The 18,806-nt window shown below is 31.1% G+C and overlaps 1 protein-coding gene and 1 long non-coding RNA gene across 7 annotated transcripts; both read right to left on the minus strand.

The window, feature by feature from the left end:
- Nucleotides 1-2,862: 2,862 nt before the first annotated feature.
- On the minus strand, nt 2,863-9,960 carry LOC135151613 (uncharacterized). 5 transcript variants are annotated; one of them, XR_010290303.1, is made up of 8 exons: nt 9,812-9,960; nt 9,656-9,708; nt 8,640-8,739; nt 5,914-8,519; nt 5,061-5,825; nt 4,664-4,829; nt 4,340-4,430; nt 2,863-3,411 (listed from the first exon to the last, which is right to left on the minus strand). It is a non-coding gene; the product is annotated as an uncharacterized LOC135151613 (long non-coding RNA). The 5 variants fall into 5 exon arrangements; XR_010290305.1 differs by having other exon boundaries at nt 2,863-3,405; nt 8,612-8,739; XR_010290302.1 differs by having other exon boundaries at nt 8,612-8,739.
- A 5,360-nt stretch (nt 9,961-15,320) lies between these two features.
- LOC108199069 (uncharacterized) lies at nt 15,321-17,918 on the minus strand. Of its 2 annotated transcripts, none has more exons than XM_064090372.1 (6): nt 17,740-17,918; nt 17,558-17,637; nt 17,134-17,349; nt 16,093-16,169; nt 15,700-15,932; nt 15,321-15,612 (listed from the first exon to the last, which is right to left on the minus strand). In XM_064090372.1, the coding sequence occupies exons 3-5, from the start codon at nt 17,345-17,347 to the stop codon at nt 15,921-15,923; spliced, it is 303 nt and encodes a 100-aa protein (XP_063946442.1). In that variant the 5' UTR covers nt 17,348-17,349; nt 17,558-17,637; nt 17,740-17,918; the 3' UTR covers nt 15,321-15,612; nt 15,700-15,920. The 2 variants fall into 2 exon arrangements, 1 of the variants encoding a protein (XP_063946442.1); XR_010290311.1 differs by having other exon boundaries at nt 15,323-15,612; nt 15,700-15,949; nt 17,740-17,916.
- Between the last annotated feature and the right edge of the window lie 888 nt (nt 17,919-18,806).

Raw genomic sequence — 18,806 nt, forward strand, 5'->3', positions numbered from 1 at the left:
TAAATCATGGATCAAGTTCTCCGTAGTTCAAAAATTTTTCTTAAAATGTTGAAAGTTTTGATATTTAAGCAAATTTATTTTAAAATATATGATAATAAGTCCACTTATAAAAAAATAATAAATTTAAATTTAAATATTAAAATATGTATTATAGTCTCGGATATAAATATGATCATAGTCTCGGAAAAAAAGTAAGTCTTTTTGTATATCAAAATATTTGAAATGAATTTTTAAATTCTAATTTGATATTTATTAATGTAGGCAGTTTTTATTTTTGATATATTGAAAAAAGTAGTTTTGAAACTTTCCTCCAATATATCCGAAACTGAAAAAAGGTAATTTTTATTTTTGATATTTTCAAAATTAAAAATATAATTCTATACTTTATTTCAATAATTTTGATACAGAAAAAGGTAGGTAGATTTTATTTTTGATATACTGAAAATGATAGTTCTAAAACTTGCTTCTAATATACCCGAAACTAAAAAAGGTAGTTTTTATTTTTGATATTTTTCATCCAAAAATTTCAGAAAATTGGAGGAAAAAAAGTAAGTTTTATTCGATATCAAAATAATTGAAAAGAAATTTCAAATTCTGATTTGATATTTATTAAGTTAGTTAGTTTTTATTTTTGATATATAGAAAAATGAGGTTTTGAAACTTTCCTTCAATATCCGAAATTGAAAATGGTGATTTTTATATAAAAAAAAAGTAATGTAGATAGGTAGATTTTATTTTTGATATTTTGAAAAAGAGTTCTAAAATTTACTTCCTCGCGTAATATATTATTTATGGTCCAAGAGGCATAATCTGCTCCCTCGGAGTTGAGTCCAACCTGTGACCAAGGATACAAGCCTCCGCTTTTAACCTAGTTGAACCAACTTTTCTGGCAAAAGATGTATTTGATATGGGGCTAAAAATGCAAAAACCAAAACGAAAATGAAATATATTTGAGGCATATGGTCGAAAAGCTTGAACATGTTGTGAGACTCTTTTATATATTTCTAAATTATAAAAAAATCGTGTTTTTCAGGCTACTTCTAATATACCCGAAACTAAAAAAGGTAGTTTTTATTTTTGATATTTTTCATCCAAAAATTTCAGAAAATTGGAGGAAAAAAAGTAAGTTTTATTCGATATCAAAATAATTGAAAAGAAATTTCAAATTCTGATTTGATATTTATTAAGTTAGTTAGTTTTTATTTTTGATATATAGAAAAATGAGGTTTTGAAACTTTCCTTCAATATCCGAAATTGAAAATGGTGATTTTTATACAAAAAAAAGTAATGTAGATAGGTAGATTTTATTTTTGATATTTTGAAAAAGAGTTCTAAAATTTACTTCCTCGCGTAATATATTATTTATGGTCCAAGAGGCATAATCTGCTCCCTCGGAGTTGAGTCCAACCTGTGACCAAGGATACAAGCCTCCGCTTTTAACCTAGTTGAACCAACTTTTCTGGCAAAAGATGTATTTGATATGGGGCTAAAAATGCAAAAACCAAAACGAAAATGAGATATATTTGAGGCATATGGTCGAAAAGCTTGAACATGTTGTGAGACTCTTTTATATATTTCTAAATTATAAAAAATCGTGTTTTTCAGGCTGCTTCTAATATACCCGAAACTAAAAAAGGTAGTTTTTATTTTTGATATTTTTCATCCAAAAATTTCAGAAAATTGGAGGAAAAAAAGTAAGTTTTATTCGATATCAAAATAATTGAAAAGAAATTTCAAATTCTGATTTGATATTTATTAAGTTAGTTAGTTTTTATTTTTGATATATAGAAAAATGAGGTTTTGAAACTTTCCTTCAATATCCGAAATTGAAAATGGTGATTTTTATACAAAAAAAAGTAATGTAGATAGGTAGATTTTATTTTTGATATTTTGAAAAAGAGTTCTAAAATTTACTTCCTCGCGTAATATATTATTTATGGTCCAAGAGGCATAATCTGCTCCCTGGGAGTTGAGTCCAACCTGTGACCAAGGATACAAGCCTCCGCTTTTAACCTAGTTGAACCAACTTTTCTGGCAAAAGATGTATTTGATATGGGGCTAAAAATGCAAAAACCAAAACGAAAATGAGATATATTTGAGGCATATGGTCGAAAAGCTTGAACATGTTGTGAGACTCTTTTATATATTTCTAAATTATAAAAAATCGTGTTTTTCAGCCCCCCCCCCCCCCCCCCCCAAGTTTTTGGGCTGAGCGTGTATTATTTTTTGAAGAAAATTTTCAAGGACACAGTTTAAACTTTAAACCTCATTCATCTTTGTATCACCATCAAAATGAGATCATTCATCTTTTTATCACCGTCCTAATTAACTTTGGAAGATATAAAGTTCTCATATTGACTTGCATGGGAAAGTGGGAGCTCATATTAAGACTCCTATATTCTTTTACATTTGTAAAACTAGGTGTGAAGACGGCGTGAAGTAAAAACATTTTTCGAGAGCATGCACATTATCAAAACAAATAAGCTGTTTGTTTATAATCTTAAATAACAATATTAGTTGTTCATTTTTATCACAAGTTCCCAAACTGCTTGCAAGTTGGGAAAGTTTCCTGAAAAGGAATCTGTTCTGCTTTTCTTCCAAGTATTATATCACACTCTCATTCTTTCATTTTCATGTCAGCAATAACAATGGAAAATATGCTTTGGCAATACTGATACCAATTAAGCTGAGGTGTACCAGAGTAGATAAATTCAATAACCAACCAAATATGCCACCTTGTAGAATACCAGTGTGGCCGAGATTAAGCTGCTGTAATTTGAAAAGATTACCAAGCTGATGTTGAATGGCTCCAGAAAAAAGGTTATCAAAGATCGAGGTATGTGAAGCTGGTGAAAGAAGGAATGAAAAAAAATAAAAAACTTTAAAATTGCAAATTTAAACTTTTACATTAAAGATAACACATTTGTCTAAAAGTTGAGAACCAAATGAATAGCAGCTTATACAATATCTTAATCAAGACAAGACAATTTTTGTCCACCATTATCCTACAATTTGCAAAGCCTCAAAGGCTGCTCACACTAAAAGAAGTCCCAAAACATTTCATAAATTTTTAAGTTAAAGTAGTTGAAGTACATCCTCTGTTTTCTCTGAGCAAACATCATCTTTTGTATTTGGATTTTGAAGGTGTGCTCTATCTCTCGCTTTCACAGAGCATTTCTCTCAGTAATACAACGGCCTCCATAACAGAAAATTCTTTCATCCATTTGGCCACCCCTTCGCCAAATTTGTCTGCCCAATATATTTCGGATCAATGGCCATAAAAATCTTTACGCAACTCCTAAAACCATCTTCGAAGGCCTCTTTTATTTTTTTGTTTCTCAACAGCTCAATTGTTGGCCCTGTCGAGTGACGCCAATGCAAGAACATCCTTGAAAGCTCACAGGCCTAGAACTGAAAACAATCTTATAAATAAAAAGATATTCTTTAAAACATTAAACTTTATCTCTACAAGAATAGTCTATATCTATGTGTAATCACAATTTATTACGATTACGAACTAACAATATATAAGCAGACAAACTTAGGCACATCGTCATAGAATGAACAACAAAGTTATACAACTTATTTAAAAACATCAGTTGGGAAAAGCAGTATAAAGAGGTAGAGACTTGGTGGCCTCAGATAAAGGACGTTGTGCGAATATAACCTGGCTTTCTACTTGCTGGCACCATAGTGGTGAATTGAGCCATTTCTCACCAAAATCTTACTTGCAAATTTGCTAGCTATTAATACATTTAATGGTTGAATATTCTTTATTAGATTGTATTCTAATAATTAACTTGTGTTTTATCCTTTATTATACATAAAGATATATAATATTTAGAAGTAATTTCTGAAAATTCCATTGACTCCTGTTTCACACTGTGCCCACTTACAGGACTTGTTCTAGGGAAAGTGACTTGTGCCTCCAAGCATTTCAAGCTCAAACTGTGAAGCCCAAATAATATAGCAGGCAAGTAGCTTACTATATGTAGCAGTAAAGACAAAGACAATGCTACTATGCCGGAAAAAATTGCAAGGGCACTCGCAAAGGATCAGATATACCTAATGCAGAATAACCCGAAGGAGGAAGTTCATTATTCACCTCGATACTCAGTTAACAGTTTTTAACTTATAGAAAACCAACAACTTCAAGCAGAAAAAGATCAGGTAGAGCAATAGTAGCTAGTTGATGCAAAAATTAAATGCCTCAAAGAGTCTGATACGAAGTTAGTTAAGTGTGTGGCTGTGTGCATATGTGGAGAGAGTTACCATAGCATATAGCAAGGATAAAGAAGCTTATCAATTCATTCTATCAAGCAATAATAATTCAGCTTACCTGAATTCATAAGCGGAAGTACAAAGAAAAGTTCAGAGAGTCCCACGAGAGAATGAATCGTGTCTGAACTGATTGCCCATACAAGATCTCCCTGAAAAGAAGATTGAAGTCCGAGAAATGACACAATAAATGAGAAGATTTCTATCATAAATCACAAGTGCTTGTAAAATAAAATTGCATGTGGAATGACTAAGCTGCAACTACGTATTACCTTGAGCTGCAAAAACATTTCATATGTGAATACAAGAAACAAATGACAACTATTATTAGCAAGGCATGAACACACAAGTCCCCTTAAAATAAGTTGAAAAAAATAATCACCACCTGTGGAATGTAACGATGGCTCTTGCGCTTAGGTTGGTGAACTGCTGCTGAGGAGCAGTCACTTAGAACAGTCTCCACTTGCGCTGGAGGTTTGTTTTTGAGCATACAGCTGGATGCCTGGATTTTCCTCACCTTTCCTTGCCTCTGTCAAATCTAAGACTTTATCCTAATCATCACCGATTAAAAAATCAAAATCCACGATAAATTAAGCATCAAAACCCTAATGAAACACAGACACCAATTCAAATACACATAGAAATTGATAAAGACAACGAACTGCGCATACATAAAAATCTGCTGCTATGCTCTCCGGATAAATCAGAAGGAGATAACTGCCCACGACTATGATCATATAACATAAATCAACCCTGAAAATCAGCAAGAATAACATACATACCCGCTTTGACCCTCTAGCTGAATCCGTCATATTCATGCCGATCGGCTTTCCCCGGTGTGAAAAGATTGTCCAGAGAAGGCCATTTATAAGTAAATCTCTGAGGAGGCACAGAGACCTCAGTTACGGAGCGGGTAACTGAAGTGCCTGTCCAAGTCCCAGGCTGAACATAACCGCTAGGCAAGCTGAGAGAAAATATAAAAGAAATAGCCAAAAGTGCAGAGAGCAGGGATTTTGATTCAAGAGCGTAAAGAGCGCCACGTAAGACGCCCGAGATTTTGCTTTATATAGATATAAGATTTGACATTCTTTAGTATAAAACTTTAAAAATAATATTAATTACATATACGTCAAGTGAGTAGCATGTAAACTATGAATTTTTTTTACAAAGTGCTGAATCGATCCTCTGTCATCACACAAACGTATTATATACATTATATAGGTAAATAAATAAACAGACAAATATAAAAACTACTTGAGTAACTTAGATTTTAAGTCTTTTGAGCATTGATGTTACATAGAAATAAGAATAAGACAATATGGTAAGGAATACATTGGTAGGTTCAACTACTTGGAAAAAAATCATCTACATTGCCAGCTTTTAACTTAGTTCTTGCAATTTCAAAAGTTCCCGATATGTCGCGTTGCTTTATCTTCAACGAAATAACCAAGTAGACAAGCAGCAGCTTCTTAATAGCAGATAAGTAGCAGATTAGCCAGCCTTAGTTACTGTTTTCCATCTTTTTGGAGCATCATCTTCATTGTTTACTGCAAGAAGAAATTTGAAAACCAGTGAATTGAATACTAGAAAACTTAATAGATTTTCAAGTACATTATAACTATATAACAAGCATACCTTCACCATCTCAGAGCCATACGTATCCTGGATATTAAACAAGATAATCTTCACGTGAAAAAGATTGTACTGAGTTTGTTTTACAATACCTCAAAGTGTGTACGAAAACATACCTTTAAAAAGAAGTAAAGATATATCACAAACTAATAACTTTCAACCAAACTATACAATATACTACGACAGAAAGTTTAATATTCCCTCTGTCCCGGTTACATTTTAACCGACTTTGACTTTTTAACACGTATATTGAGATGCAAAAAAATAATATCTACACTGAATAAAAAAATTCAATTCTTATACCAAATAATAGTTTAGATTCTAAACGTTTAATCTTGTTACAGCTCCTTTTCCAAATGAGTTATTAATGTCATTCATAGCTGCTTCCAATGCTTTAATTTCGCCTGTAAAAAAATATTTACATCAAATATGGACATTAGATTAGTTTTGATTATGGCGCATGAAATAAATTGTAACATTCCTCATTTCCACATTGTTTGACTTATGAGCTAATTTATTTTTAGACATCCATCTTCTTCTTGAATTGTATAATATCCTATCAAGTTGATTAATCCAAGAACTGTAGTCTGTAGGTGTTTCCCGTAAGAACCTGAGGCATATTTGACATCTTACGTTCTTTCCTAATCACGGTGCTTCTTAAAGAATAATATTACCTGACAAGATTATGAAACTCAGAAAGTAAAGCACCGCATATTATATCACTATTTAAGGACTCACCTTCTTTCAAAACTCCACCCAGCTCTATCAATTTAGGGTATAATATATGATGAATGCAATCCCTGTTTACGACTCCTAATAATAATAACAATGCCGATGCCTTCTACACCAAGAGTGTGGGATAGTTCATATATAGGAAGTGAATCATATACAGTGAATCCAATTCCGTACATATCAGACTACTTCAGATAAACTGGCACAAGCACGGATATAGTTGCAACTTTATCATTGGAGTACTTTTAACTAAATCATCCCTTGCACTATAAGTCATAATAACAAATTACTTGCCAACAACTTAGAATCTCCAGAATGCACCATTCCAAATAACTAAAATAAGAGCAAAATTATATACTTCAACAACTAATTAACGACCAAAAAATTATGGCTAGGAACAGAACACAGTAAACAGAATACACAAAATAACATATATATATCACATTTCCACAATAACAATTAACATAAGCTGATTACATTACCGTAAAAAAACACATAAAACCCTTCCCACCTCTAATATACTTCTACTTCTATCCCTGTCAAACACCTCAAATGTTCTTCGCATATAATTCCTACATTTTTTGCTATAAATTACCCCTACAGCACGACGAAGATGCCCGGCCTGTGATCGCATAATTGGGACCGTGTATTGGGACGAGGATGAAAAGAACATCATCGGTGTGTATCAGTTTCTTTCAGACAAAAGTGGAAGCGTTAAGCTCCTTTAATAGGTCTTAGCAGAAATGTAATTAAAAAATAACTGGGGTATACTTGTCATTTCACAAGTATTATTTAGGCATATTTTTCCCGTGGTTGGCTTATTATATATAGAAGTAGATTGTTCTCGCCAATTCAGTGGTGCGGATAAAAATGTTTGATTCTTCTACATACATACCAAAATTTAATATTTTTATATTAATTCCCTAATTTTTCTAAATTAATATATTTATCAATTCACAGTTTCTAAATTAATATATTTATAAATTTCTTGTACATTAATCAATACTATGTTCTCTGTTCTTCCACCAATAACTTCACGAAAACATTAACTTTGGCACCTAAGCAAATCCTACAGAAAACTGGTAAACTAAGAAAAATCATTCCAAAGTACAGACTCGATCTTGGGTTAACCAACACGTATTATATACATCGTTTAGCTCAATAAATGAATAGACAAATATAAAAACTACTTCAAGTAACTTGCATGTGCTGAACATCATCGATTTTAAGTCTTTTGAGCCCTGATTTTACATGGGAATAAGTATAAGACAATATTGTAAAGAATACATATGCAGAACTGCATGGAAGAAGGTTATCACTTTTCACTCGGTTCTTGCGATTTCAAAAGTTCCACGATGTGCTGCTTCGTTCCTTTTATCTTTCTCTTTGTAGAAGCCAGTTTAATTTTCATTACCTTCTTGGTTATCTTTTGTACAAGTGGTATTGCAAGTGTTTTCAGATTAAAAGCTAAGAGAAAACACCTTTAAAGTTAAATTCTCACATTTTTAATATTTAATCAATGATGGACAACAAAAACCAATATGATGATTAATTCCTAACAACAATCTTATCATGTCTTTTTAGAAATAAAATGATATACAGGTATGGGAAAAAAGACGCAAGAACTACAGGTTAAACTAATATATTTGGGTCAATGCATAATTATAGAGAAATCATTTATATGTTAATGAATTAAGTAAGAAGTAGATCTACCTTCAGCAATTGTGTGCTCTTCTGATGTTCTCTCGCACACATTTGGCCGAGTCACAAGGAATCCCTCGCAGTGGTCACAAATTATCTCCCATTTAATAGGTGCAATTTCATTAAATGGGTTGCCAGCCTTTGGGTTCTTTTGCCTCATATCAGCTGCATGACCACTGGATACAAAGAGTACATTGGACATATAAAGCTTGTTAGAGAGATAAAGATTGAATGTCACGATTTTGCATATACTGTATGAAGTTTGTACATGTAACAAATAATTTTTGTTGTCTGACAAATATCAAGCAAAGTGGGAATTCTGCAATGAGAATGTTGGCATTTCTCGTTGTCCACTTTGAGGCGGGTTTAGTAGAACTACTGTTTTCCCTTGCCAACCTGACATAATGAATTTCAATATTTCACGAATTACATATTCTATGCATTAATTAAAAAATTGACAGATATGAGAGTACTAAAATATTAATATATGTGCTCTTAGATATCACAACAATAAAGTTCATATCATATGGAAACCTATAAAAGTAAATGCACAACATACATATATAATTGATCCCAATTGCACGATAGCGCTGATTCAAATGGATCCTCCCTCGATGTTTTAATTTAAATAAGAGGCCGTTTGGAGACATGCATTTCATTTCAAATGACAAGATTTAAGTTGTCATTTCAAACACTCAAATTTATACAAATATTTGAATGTTTGGATTTCAAATGAAATCCAAATCCACATTCCCAAACAGATTATTTGATCAAATCCAAAATTTCAAATGAAATCCAATTTCCCAAACAGGCCATAAATGTAATCCAACAAGATACAATAAAATCTTATCAACAATATCTGGATTCTTAATGACCATTAATCGTTCAATTTCGAGATTATGGCTTCCCTTTATCATCTCTCCAATAAGAGAAAGTATTTTCATAGATAGAGATTGAAATGTGGTTTAGTTTTTCAATTACCTTCCATATTATAGTACAAGAAAAAGGGCGCTCGAAACTAACACAAATTACCCACTTATGTTATGACAAAATATTCCGATACAGCTAACCAACACAACCAAGGGCACAATATATCATAGGGTTAGTTACCAGCATTCAAAACCCATCAATAAATCTGACCACGTATATGTTCAAAACAGACCACAAAAAATTCCAATCAAGGACACGATCTATCATCAGCATAAAACCGACCACTACCAATTGTCACATATATGTTCAAAACAAACCACAATTAAATGGCATTTAGCTAGTCCATTAAACAAGCCTTTCATTACAAGTATCAGAATGTTACCCAATCAGGCAGATCATTGTTTTGTTTTTCTGGAGCGTCTTCTTCATTGTTTACTGCAAGAAGAAATCTGATAATTAGTGTATTTCAAATTAGATAAATTAACTATTAAACAATCAGAATTGAGAAATCTAGGGCTTAAAAACACAACATATATACCTGTTTTTGGACTTCGAAACAGATAGCATCACGAAACGATTCAGCACTTTACACTCAAATAGATACATACACACACGATTATCATTGATCGTTGCGGCGATGCCCTAATCTAACTGAAAAGCCGCCGCCTTAACCTACACGACGAGTGATTTTATACCTAAAAATAAATTGGGTTAAAATACACTATCACGGTCATTATTGGCTTCAAATAAACTATTGTAATCAAGCCATAACTTTTCTCTTATGTATCATTCCAAAGTATTAAATTTTTTCTATAAAATTTTAATATATATTGAGTAGAATATTTGACGTCAACTTCCATTAGATTATATTTATAAATGTCTTTTATATTAGAATTATTATAATATGATTTAAGTTTGGCTTACTAATTTTAAAATATATTAGATAAAAATAATTTTGTGACGGTGCAATTTATATGTAACTACAATTAAAACTGGTTGGAAATATTTATTTTGGATTAAAATATCCGGCTTAATAATTTTAAAATATATTAGATAAAAATAATTTTGTGACGGTATGATTTATATGATTCTACAATTAAAGTTGGTAAGAAATATTTATTTTTGATTAAAAAATCATAAACATGTGAAAGACAGAATTTGTTTTGGATTCAGAAAAGGAATTATAAACATCCAGTAGATATCAGTTGCCTTATAGAATTAGAAATTAATTTTATTCTAATCTAACGGTGCTTATTTGTTCAATATACGATCTAACGGATGATAAGATTTTGGACAACATGACCATGCGACCAAATTATCTACCTTATGCTTATTATATATAAGTATATAATAAGTTAGGATAGGACCATTTATGTAACATAGAGCTTTTTGGCCGTTGGATGAATATGTAACGATCAGGATTATAACAAAAGTTTAATATGTCCGGCGCAAGAAAAATGACGCTCAACGCTTTTTAATTGCTGGACAGGAAAAATGATCCTGTCCCACGATTAAAAAACGCTGGACATAACCTATCCCATGCTTAAAAAATATTGTCATGGCTTCTGAATATTCATCGAACGGTCATAAACCAGTGTGTTTTTAAAGCTTCCTGGCATACGCATGCCAGGGACCAACTCTCTTTGTACAATGTGTCGGTGGATACAGTAGAAAGGCTAGGATAAAATAATGAGAATTGAGAACAAATATGTCATTGTTAGCTTAGCGTTAAGTGTCCAAAATTTGTTCCTATATTTTTTCTCAAATCTATTAGATAATGTGTAATTGATTACATATATAATAATATATGTGCATATAAATCACTCATTTAAAATCCGTCATGTGGTTTGAGAAAAAAAAATTGAGGACGAATTTTGAGGTATATAGTATTTTTCCAAACAAAATGTCTTTATTAAATCAATAACATGGAATTTTTATCCTCTTATATCAAGGTTTATAGCATATTTTTATAAATTTACACATAATAATTATATATATTTTTTATACTTTTTATGAAATATAAAGAGTCGCGAATATTTTTTGTCAAAAAATAGTACTCACCGCAGTTTAACACCCCCATCACAAACAGAAATATCACATGAGTCAATATCCACAAATTATGGTTAAATTATACGCATTTTAACTAGTCTTAATAATTTACAAAAATTATTTCCAAATTTATTATATATAATAAGATTGATCCAAGCCACTTAAGATGATTTTGGTAGCAGGTTGAATAATATCAAATCAGGTTAAAGAATAACATAGAAAAAAATTTTACGTATTCAATTATAATTTTTAAATAGAAAATACCCGAATATCATGTACTTCGAATCATAATCTAATTCGGGTAAATATTTATTTGCATATAATTGATTACAGATTATCAAAAATCTAGTATTTCAATTTTATTTGGGTTAAATTTCCGATTCACATATTTTTTTTATCAAATTAAATCGATTTTCGAATTCTAATCAAATGTGGTTATATTATATTTGATATTAGTTTTCATGTGATTCTAATCAGATTTGGTTTAGATGGGATTCACTATATTAGAGCATCTCCATTATAGTCCCACTAGGTTCCCTAAATCTGTAATAAACAATTCAAATTCTAAAAACAGGGATCCTATATTGATTGATAGCTCCAACAATGATCCCTATTTATGTTCCCTATTATTAGTATAGTATTAAATTCAAATTCTTTTAACAAAAAAATAATAAGAAAAATATGGGAAAGAGTGTCCAAACAGTGAAAGTTGAATATTTAATCATTAAAAAGCAAATGAGGAATGAGTTAGGGGTTACCTATTTATGAGGAATGAAAAGTGGATGCTAAAATTTAGGAAATGAGTAAGGATTCCGCTGGAATGAATTTTAGGGAATGAGTAAGGATTTTGCTGGAGTGAATTTTTGTCCATATTCCTTAAATTTTTTAGCTTAGGACATGATAAGGATTCTGCTGGAGTGAATTTTTGTCCATATTCCTCAAATTTTTAGCTTAGGACATGATATAGGTAATGTGCTGGAGATGCTCCAGCAGCATCTTAGCTCATTCCTTAAATATAATATAAAATATTGGATGCTAGTGACTTATGATAATAATAGCTATTCTCACCTCCAACAATATTCCTTATATACTATTTTATTATTAAAAGTTACCATTATTGCAATAGGTGAAGAGAGAGAACATGTTTGTATCCAAAATTTATTATAAAATAAGATTTAGGAGAGGAGAGAGGTTACCTAAAGATAAGGCATGGTTAGTGGATCTTACGGGTCGTTTGGTTCGCCCTTTCCTGGTATCAGATATGGGTTTTGTTCATTCCAAACCCATACCTGGTGTTTGGTTGAAAATTTTCTTCCCTCAAACCTATTCCTCAAACCCACATGATATGAGATTTTCATACCCAAGGGGAGAGGTGGGTATGAAACATGGGTTTCAGGAATCAAACTCTTTTCCTTTTATTTTCATTACTATTATTATCATTTCATGTAGATTATTAATACAAAATGAAATTAATGAATCAAAAATATATATAAATATTAATTTAATAATATTTTAAATTAATTACAATTAATAACTCATAAATATTATAATTCAACCATATTCATTCCACCACTCAACCAAACACCTAATATCAGATATGATACCTCAAACTCATACCAGCTTAACCTGATTCCTCATTCCAACCCCATACCCCCTCTCCAACCAAACGACCCCTTAGTGATTTAGGGAATCACTAAGATACTGTTGGAGTGGATTATTTTCCCATATTTCTCATATTTTGGTTTAAGACTCCAAATAGGGAAGCTGCTGGAGTTGCTCTTAGTTTATATGCGATTCTAATAAGATATTAATTATTATATATTAATATAAAAATTTTATTATCCCATTTTTGATCACTCAATGTAATAACAGTACTATACCACAAAATTTATGGATATATGTAAACAAGCAAATTAGCTAAAATATCTTTGTTCTTTTCTTTTTTGAAAAGTTTGATATTGCCAAATACAAAATTTTACAACATTATTTGGTGAGATTTACTTAGATTAATAGTTTTGTTGATTAATTCACAACACCAAAATCATAATAAACTAAGGTCATTTTTAACAATTTAAAAAGCCTTTCATTTTCTTAATATCGGTTAAAACCAACATTGCCGTGAATAAAAATACTAAATGATAAATATTTGGTATAGTTGATACATTAATATACGTGCAGAAATGAATGTATATACAAATTTCACTAGAAGATCATATCCATAGTGGCATCACTCGTTAGCCTTATAGATATCAATACAAGGACTCACACGTATTTGAAAAAACAACTTGTATCTAAGTTGTACTTCTGAGCAGCTTTGGTTGGGCTGATTTGCCAAGTTACCTTTCGAAACTTCTTGATTCCGAAGTTATATTTTCCTTGGGCATTCCATAACAGCAACATTCCAAAGACTCGAAGACAGAAAAAATTGCAGACCTTGCAACTGGGAATCACTGCCTTTATTATCTCCGCTGCTGTTATCGGCCTCTTGAATTCTTTTTACAGTATGTCTTACAGTATTTTTGGGCAACTAATCATCGGCAAGAACAATTTGTGCTCGACAAACACTGATTTACTGAGATATGATGGTATCCCTGACACCTGAGAGTTCAATATTTAGGAAGTCGGGTATCAGTTCGATAATTAATACCTTACTATAGAATGCGGAACAGACAGTCTTAATGATCTATAAAGACTTATACCACACAAAATTGACAGAGCAAAACATGACCATTTACATTACAGTATGCAGAGTAAAATAATCAAATTTGTGAAAGAAACAAGGTAGTACGAACTATGAAGCAATAATCCAATTATTATGCAAAGAAACCCATACATAATCTTCTAGTGGAAGACTATCAACTTAACTGATACAAAATCTCATTCTCAAAAGCCGCTTTATCCGAAAACCAATGCAAAATATTACTTCACTCAGAATCTTCCTGTTACAGGACTGATTAGACAAGAGTACAGAAATATGCCTGTGAGATAGAGGAAGAGAAAGGAAGGGAGGGATAGGCTTACTCATTTAGCTTACGAACATCATATTAAATCATACTTCCTATGTTCTACAGTAGTATTGGTATAATTATTAAATCATATTAGTGTATAATATTTGCGTGCTATAAAAGTATTTGTATTTTTCTACAAAAATATTGCATTATAAAATAATTTTCTACTGTATTAATATATGTTCCGCAGCAGTATAACGTAGTAATATGCATTTTTCTATAAAAATATTGCATTATAAAATTGTTTTCTATTATGTTAATATATGTTCTGCATAGTAATTTGCATTTTACTACAAATGTATTGCATTATAAAATCATTTTCTATTATATTAATATATGTTCCGCAGTAGTATATGCATAATTTGTATTTTCCAACAATTTGTAAAATCATTTTTAATTATATTAATATATGTTCCGCAGCAGTATGACGTAGTAATTTGTATTGAAGATCTTTAACAAATATTCTGCAGCAGTACAAGCCTATAAGTTATATGATTGAATTAATTATATAATTTTGGAAAGTTTACATTAATCATGGAATTAAATATTGTCATAAAATTAAGAGGTTCTATGTGGAACCTGACCCTGTATATATATATATATAGTTATTGACATTGATTTTAGACGAAAAAGGAAATTGTTTTTGTTTAAACTCTAATCAATTTGATTTTGTTTGTTTAAACTCTAATCAATTTGTTTCGTGACAAATTCATATGTCGCATTCTAGCTTTCTCATCGGTATTACATTCAATCATACAGATTATTACAAACATCGTTAAGATATTCTATATTATGAATTATATATTTTGAACAAGCATCGTTAAGATTTTCATCTATATTTTTTATTTCCTTAAAATTAATATATTTAACTAATCATCACTTGCTTGTACATTCATCTAACAATAAAATGTTTTATGTCTTCCATCACTAAGATCACAAAAACATCCAACTTCGGCACCTAAACAAATGCTATATAACCCGGAAGAAAATTGGTCAATTATGAACCAGTGTTCCAAAATGCAGAATCCTGTTTTAACACACACACAAGCTTATTATATACATTATACAGGTCAATAAATAAACAGACAAATACTAGAAATACTTCAAGTAACTTAATGGTTACTTGAACATCATCTATTTTAAGTCTTTTGAGCCCTGATCTTACATAGGAATAAGAATAAGACAATATGGTTACTAGCAAATTAGCGGGCCTTAGATAATTGTTTTTCATCATTTTGGAGCATCATCTTCATTGTTTACTGCAAATCATCTTCCTTGTTTACTGCAAAGAAGAATGTGAAAATCAGTAACTTTCATACTAGAAAATATAATAAATTTCAAGTACATTATAACTTAATTATAAGCATACCTTCACCATTTATGAGCCATCCGTCTCCCGGATATTATTAAACAAAACAATCTTTACGTGAATAAGACTGTATTGGGTTTGTTTTATGGCAGGGTCGGCTAGGAGCTCAGCACAAAATTCTAGACACCTACATAGAGCTCGCTGAGGGAAGATGGAACTCATCCTTGTGCTTTGGAACAAGGTCGGAAATTCCTAGAGGTGGTGCCAGCCTCTAGGTTCTTTTACCTCGTCAGCTGCATAAACACAAACACTGAACACAGGGCACAGTGGACATATAATATATCTTAGAAAAATAAGGACGGAAATTTCATAATTTTGCATATATTGTAGGAAGTGTACATATAAAAACCAATTTTTTTGTTATACAAAAATCAAGCGAAAGGTGAGGAATACCATCTCGAGAAATGTTGGCATTTCTCTTTGTCCACTTGGTGCCAATTCTGGTAAAATTAATTTTATTCCTTGCCGACCTGACATAATAAATTACATATTCTACGCATTAATTAAAAAATTAACAATTATGAGAGTACTTCAATACTAATTTATGTCCTTTCAGATATCACAATAAATAAAGTTCATACAGAAACCTATAAACGTAAATGCACAGGCTACATACATAATTAATCACAAATTGCAAGATAGTGCCGCTTGGATGCATCCTCTCAGAGTGTTTTGAATTAAATAAATGTGATTCAACAATATATAACACAATAGTATCAACAATATCTGGATTCTTAATGCCCATTCATTGTTAATTTTCGAGACTGTTTGGTTTCCCTTTATTATCTCTATCCAACAAGCAATGGTATCTAATAACAATAGAAAGCTTTCCATAGACATACAGAAATCAAAAAGCAGTTTACTTTTCTAATTAACTTCTACATTATACTACGAGAAATAGGGTGCTCAAAACTAACACAAAATAGTATCACAATATCTGGATTCTTAATGCCCATCCATTGTTAATTTTCAAGACTGTTTGGTTTCTCTTTATTATCTCTATCCACCAAGCAATGATCTCTTATAACAATAGAAAGCTAAAGTATTTCCATAGACATACAGAATCAAAAAAATAGTTTCCTTTTCTAATTAACTTCTACATTATACTACAAGAAAAAGGGTGCTCAAAACTAACACAAAATATTCCAATACAGCTAACCAACACAATCACGATATGTTCAAAACAGACCACAATTACCAAAGGTCGTTCAAAACTAATCACAAATTACCCTGATCCAGTGACAAAATATTCCGATACAGCCAACCAACACAATCAAGTGCACGATCAATCATAAATATTCCGATACAGCTAACCAACACAATCAAGGGCACGATCTACCAATTATCACATATATGTTCAAAACAGACTACAATCATATGAGATTTAGCTAGTCAATTAAACAAGCTTTCATTACAGATCAGAATTTTACCCACCAGGAGAAGTTCTTAAGTGCACAATGTCATCAATGTCGTCCTCATCATCAATCCACCCGTAACAAGGCCTGCGTCGTTTCCTTGGAATAGTTCCGCCTGGTGCTTGTGGAGGGAGGATGGCCAGGGAAAGCTCGGTGTTAGTATTACCGAGGTTGACATCTGAGCTGATAACAGGGGCCATAAGATTAACATCACGTCCACGGGACGCTTCCATACCTTCACCATGGAGAACAACATTCTCATCATTCTATGTGTGTGGTGACTAATATCATATTACATTCTGCAATTTAAAATTTTGCTATCCTGACCTTTATGTAATAACATTGTTTCACCATAAAGTCAATAAGATTGTATCATACAAATATTGGCGAGGCATAAACTCAACTTATTTTTCTTAAACGAGATGATAATTCTTATAGTGTACCTGTATTGTCAGAATTTTACCCACTAGAGGCAGCAATAGAACAAAGTTTTGTTTTTCTGGAGCATCTTCTTCATTGTTTACTGAAACAAAAAAAGCAAAATTAGCGAGTTTCATATCAGATAAATTAGCTATCAAACAATCGGAATTGAGAAATCTAGGGCTTAAAAACACGAAATATATACCTGTTTTTGGGCTTCGAAACGGATAACATAACGAATTTGAAACATCGATCCAGCGATTCAGCACTGAATTATGAATACACTCAAACACACACGATTATTATCGATCGACGCGGCGTGCCCTAGTCTAATTGGGAAGCCGCCGCCTTAACCTGCACGAGGAGGAGTTTACAGGTGATTTTATACCTAAAACATATGGGCTAGGGTTTCTTATGAATAATCTGAATGGGCTTTCTTTAAGTGATGGGCTAGGGTTTAATCTGAATAATCGGAATGGGCTTTTTTTAAGTGATGGACTGTTATTGTGATTGTTCATAAACACGTTTGACTGTTTTTATTTTGAATTAGATGATGGTGAAAAGCTTCGTGGCGATATATACTGATTTTCTTCACTAAATCATGGATCAAGTTCTCCGTAGTTTAAAAATTTTAAAAATGTTGAAAGTTTTGATATTTAAGCAAATTTATTTTAAAATATATGATGATAAGTCCATTTATAAAAAAAAAATTTAAATTTAAATTTTAATATTAAAATATGTATTATAGTCTCGGAAAAAAATATGATCATAGTCTCGGAAAAAAAAGTAAGTCTTTTTCTATATCAAAATATTTGAAATGAATTTTTAAATTCTAATTTGATATTTATTAATGTATGCAGTTTTTATTTTTGATATATTGAAAAAAGTAGTTTTGAAACTTTCCTCCAATATATCCGAAACTGAAAAAGGTAATTTTTATTTTTGATATTTACAAAATTAAAAATATAATTCGAAACTTTCTTCCAATAATTTTGATACAGAAAAAGGTAGGTAGATTTAATTTTTGATATACTGAAAATGATAGTTCTACAACTTGCTTCTAATATACCCGAAACTAAAAAAAGTAGTTTTTATTTTTGATATTTTTCATCCAAAAATTTCAGAAAATTGGAGGAAAAAAAGTAAGTTTTTTTCCATATCAAAATAATCGAAAAGAAATTTCAAATTCTGATTTGATATTTATTAAGTTAGTTTTTATTTTTGATATATAGAAAAATGATGTTTTGAAACTTTCCTTCAATATCCGAAATT

This window comes from Daucus carota, chromosome 1 (genome assembly GCF_001625215.2).
Source record: "Daucus carota subsp. sativus chromosome 1, DH1 v3.0, whole genome shotgun sequence".
NCBI classification, from domain to species: Eukaryota; Viridiplantae; Streptophyta; class Magnoliopsida; order Apiales; family Apiaceae; genus Daucus; species Daucus carota.

Bases quoted from the DNA above. Each gene is read 5' to 3' on its own strand.
- LOC108199069 (XM_064090372.1), bottom strand. From the start codon at position 17,347: ATGGAAGCGTCCCGTGGACGTGATGTTAATCTTATGGCCCCTGTTATC. The intron at 16,170-17,133 runs GTGGGTAAAATT...TTATTATGTCAG, and splicing joins GCACTTAAGAACTTCTCCTG to GTCGGCAAGGAATAAAATTA.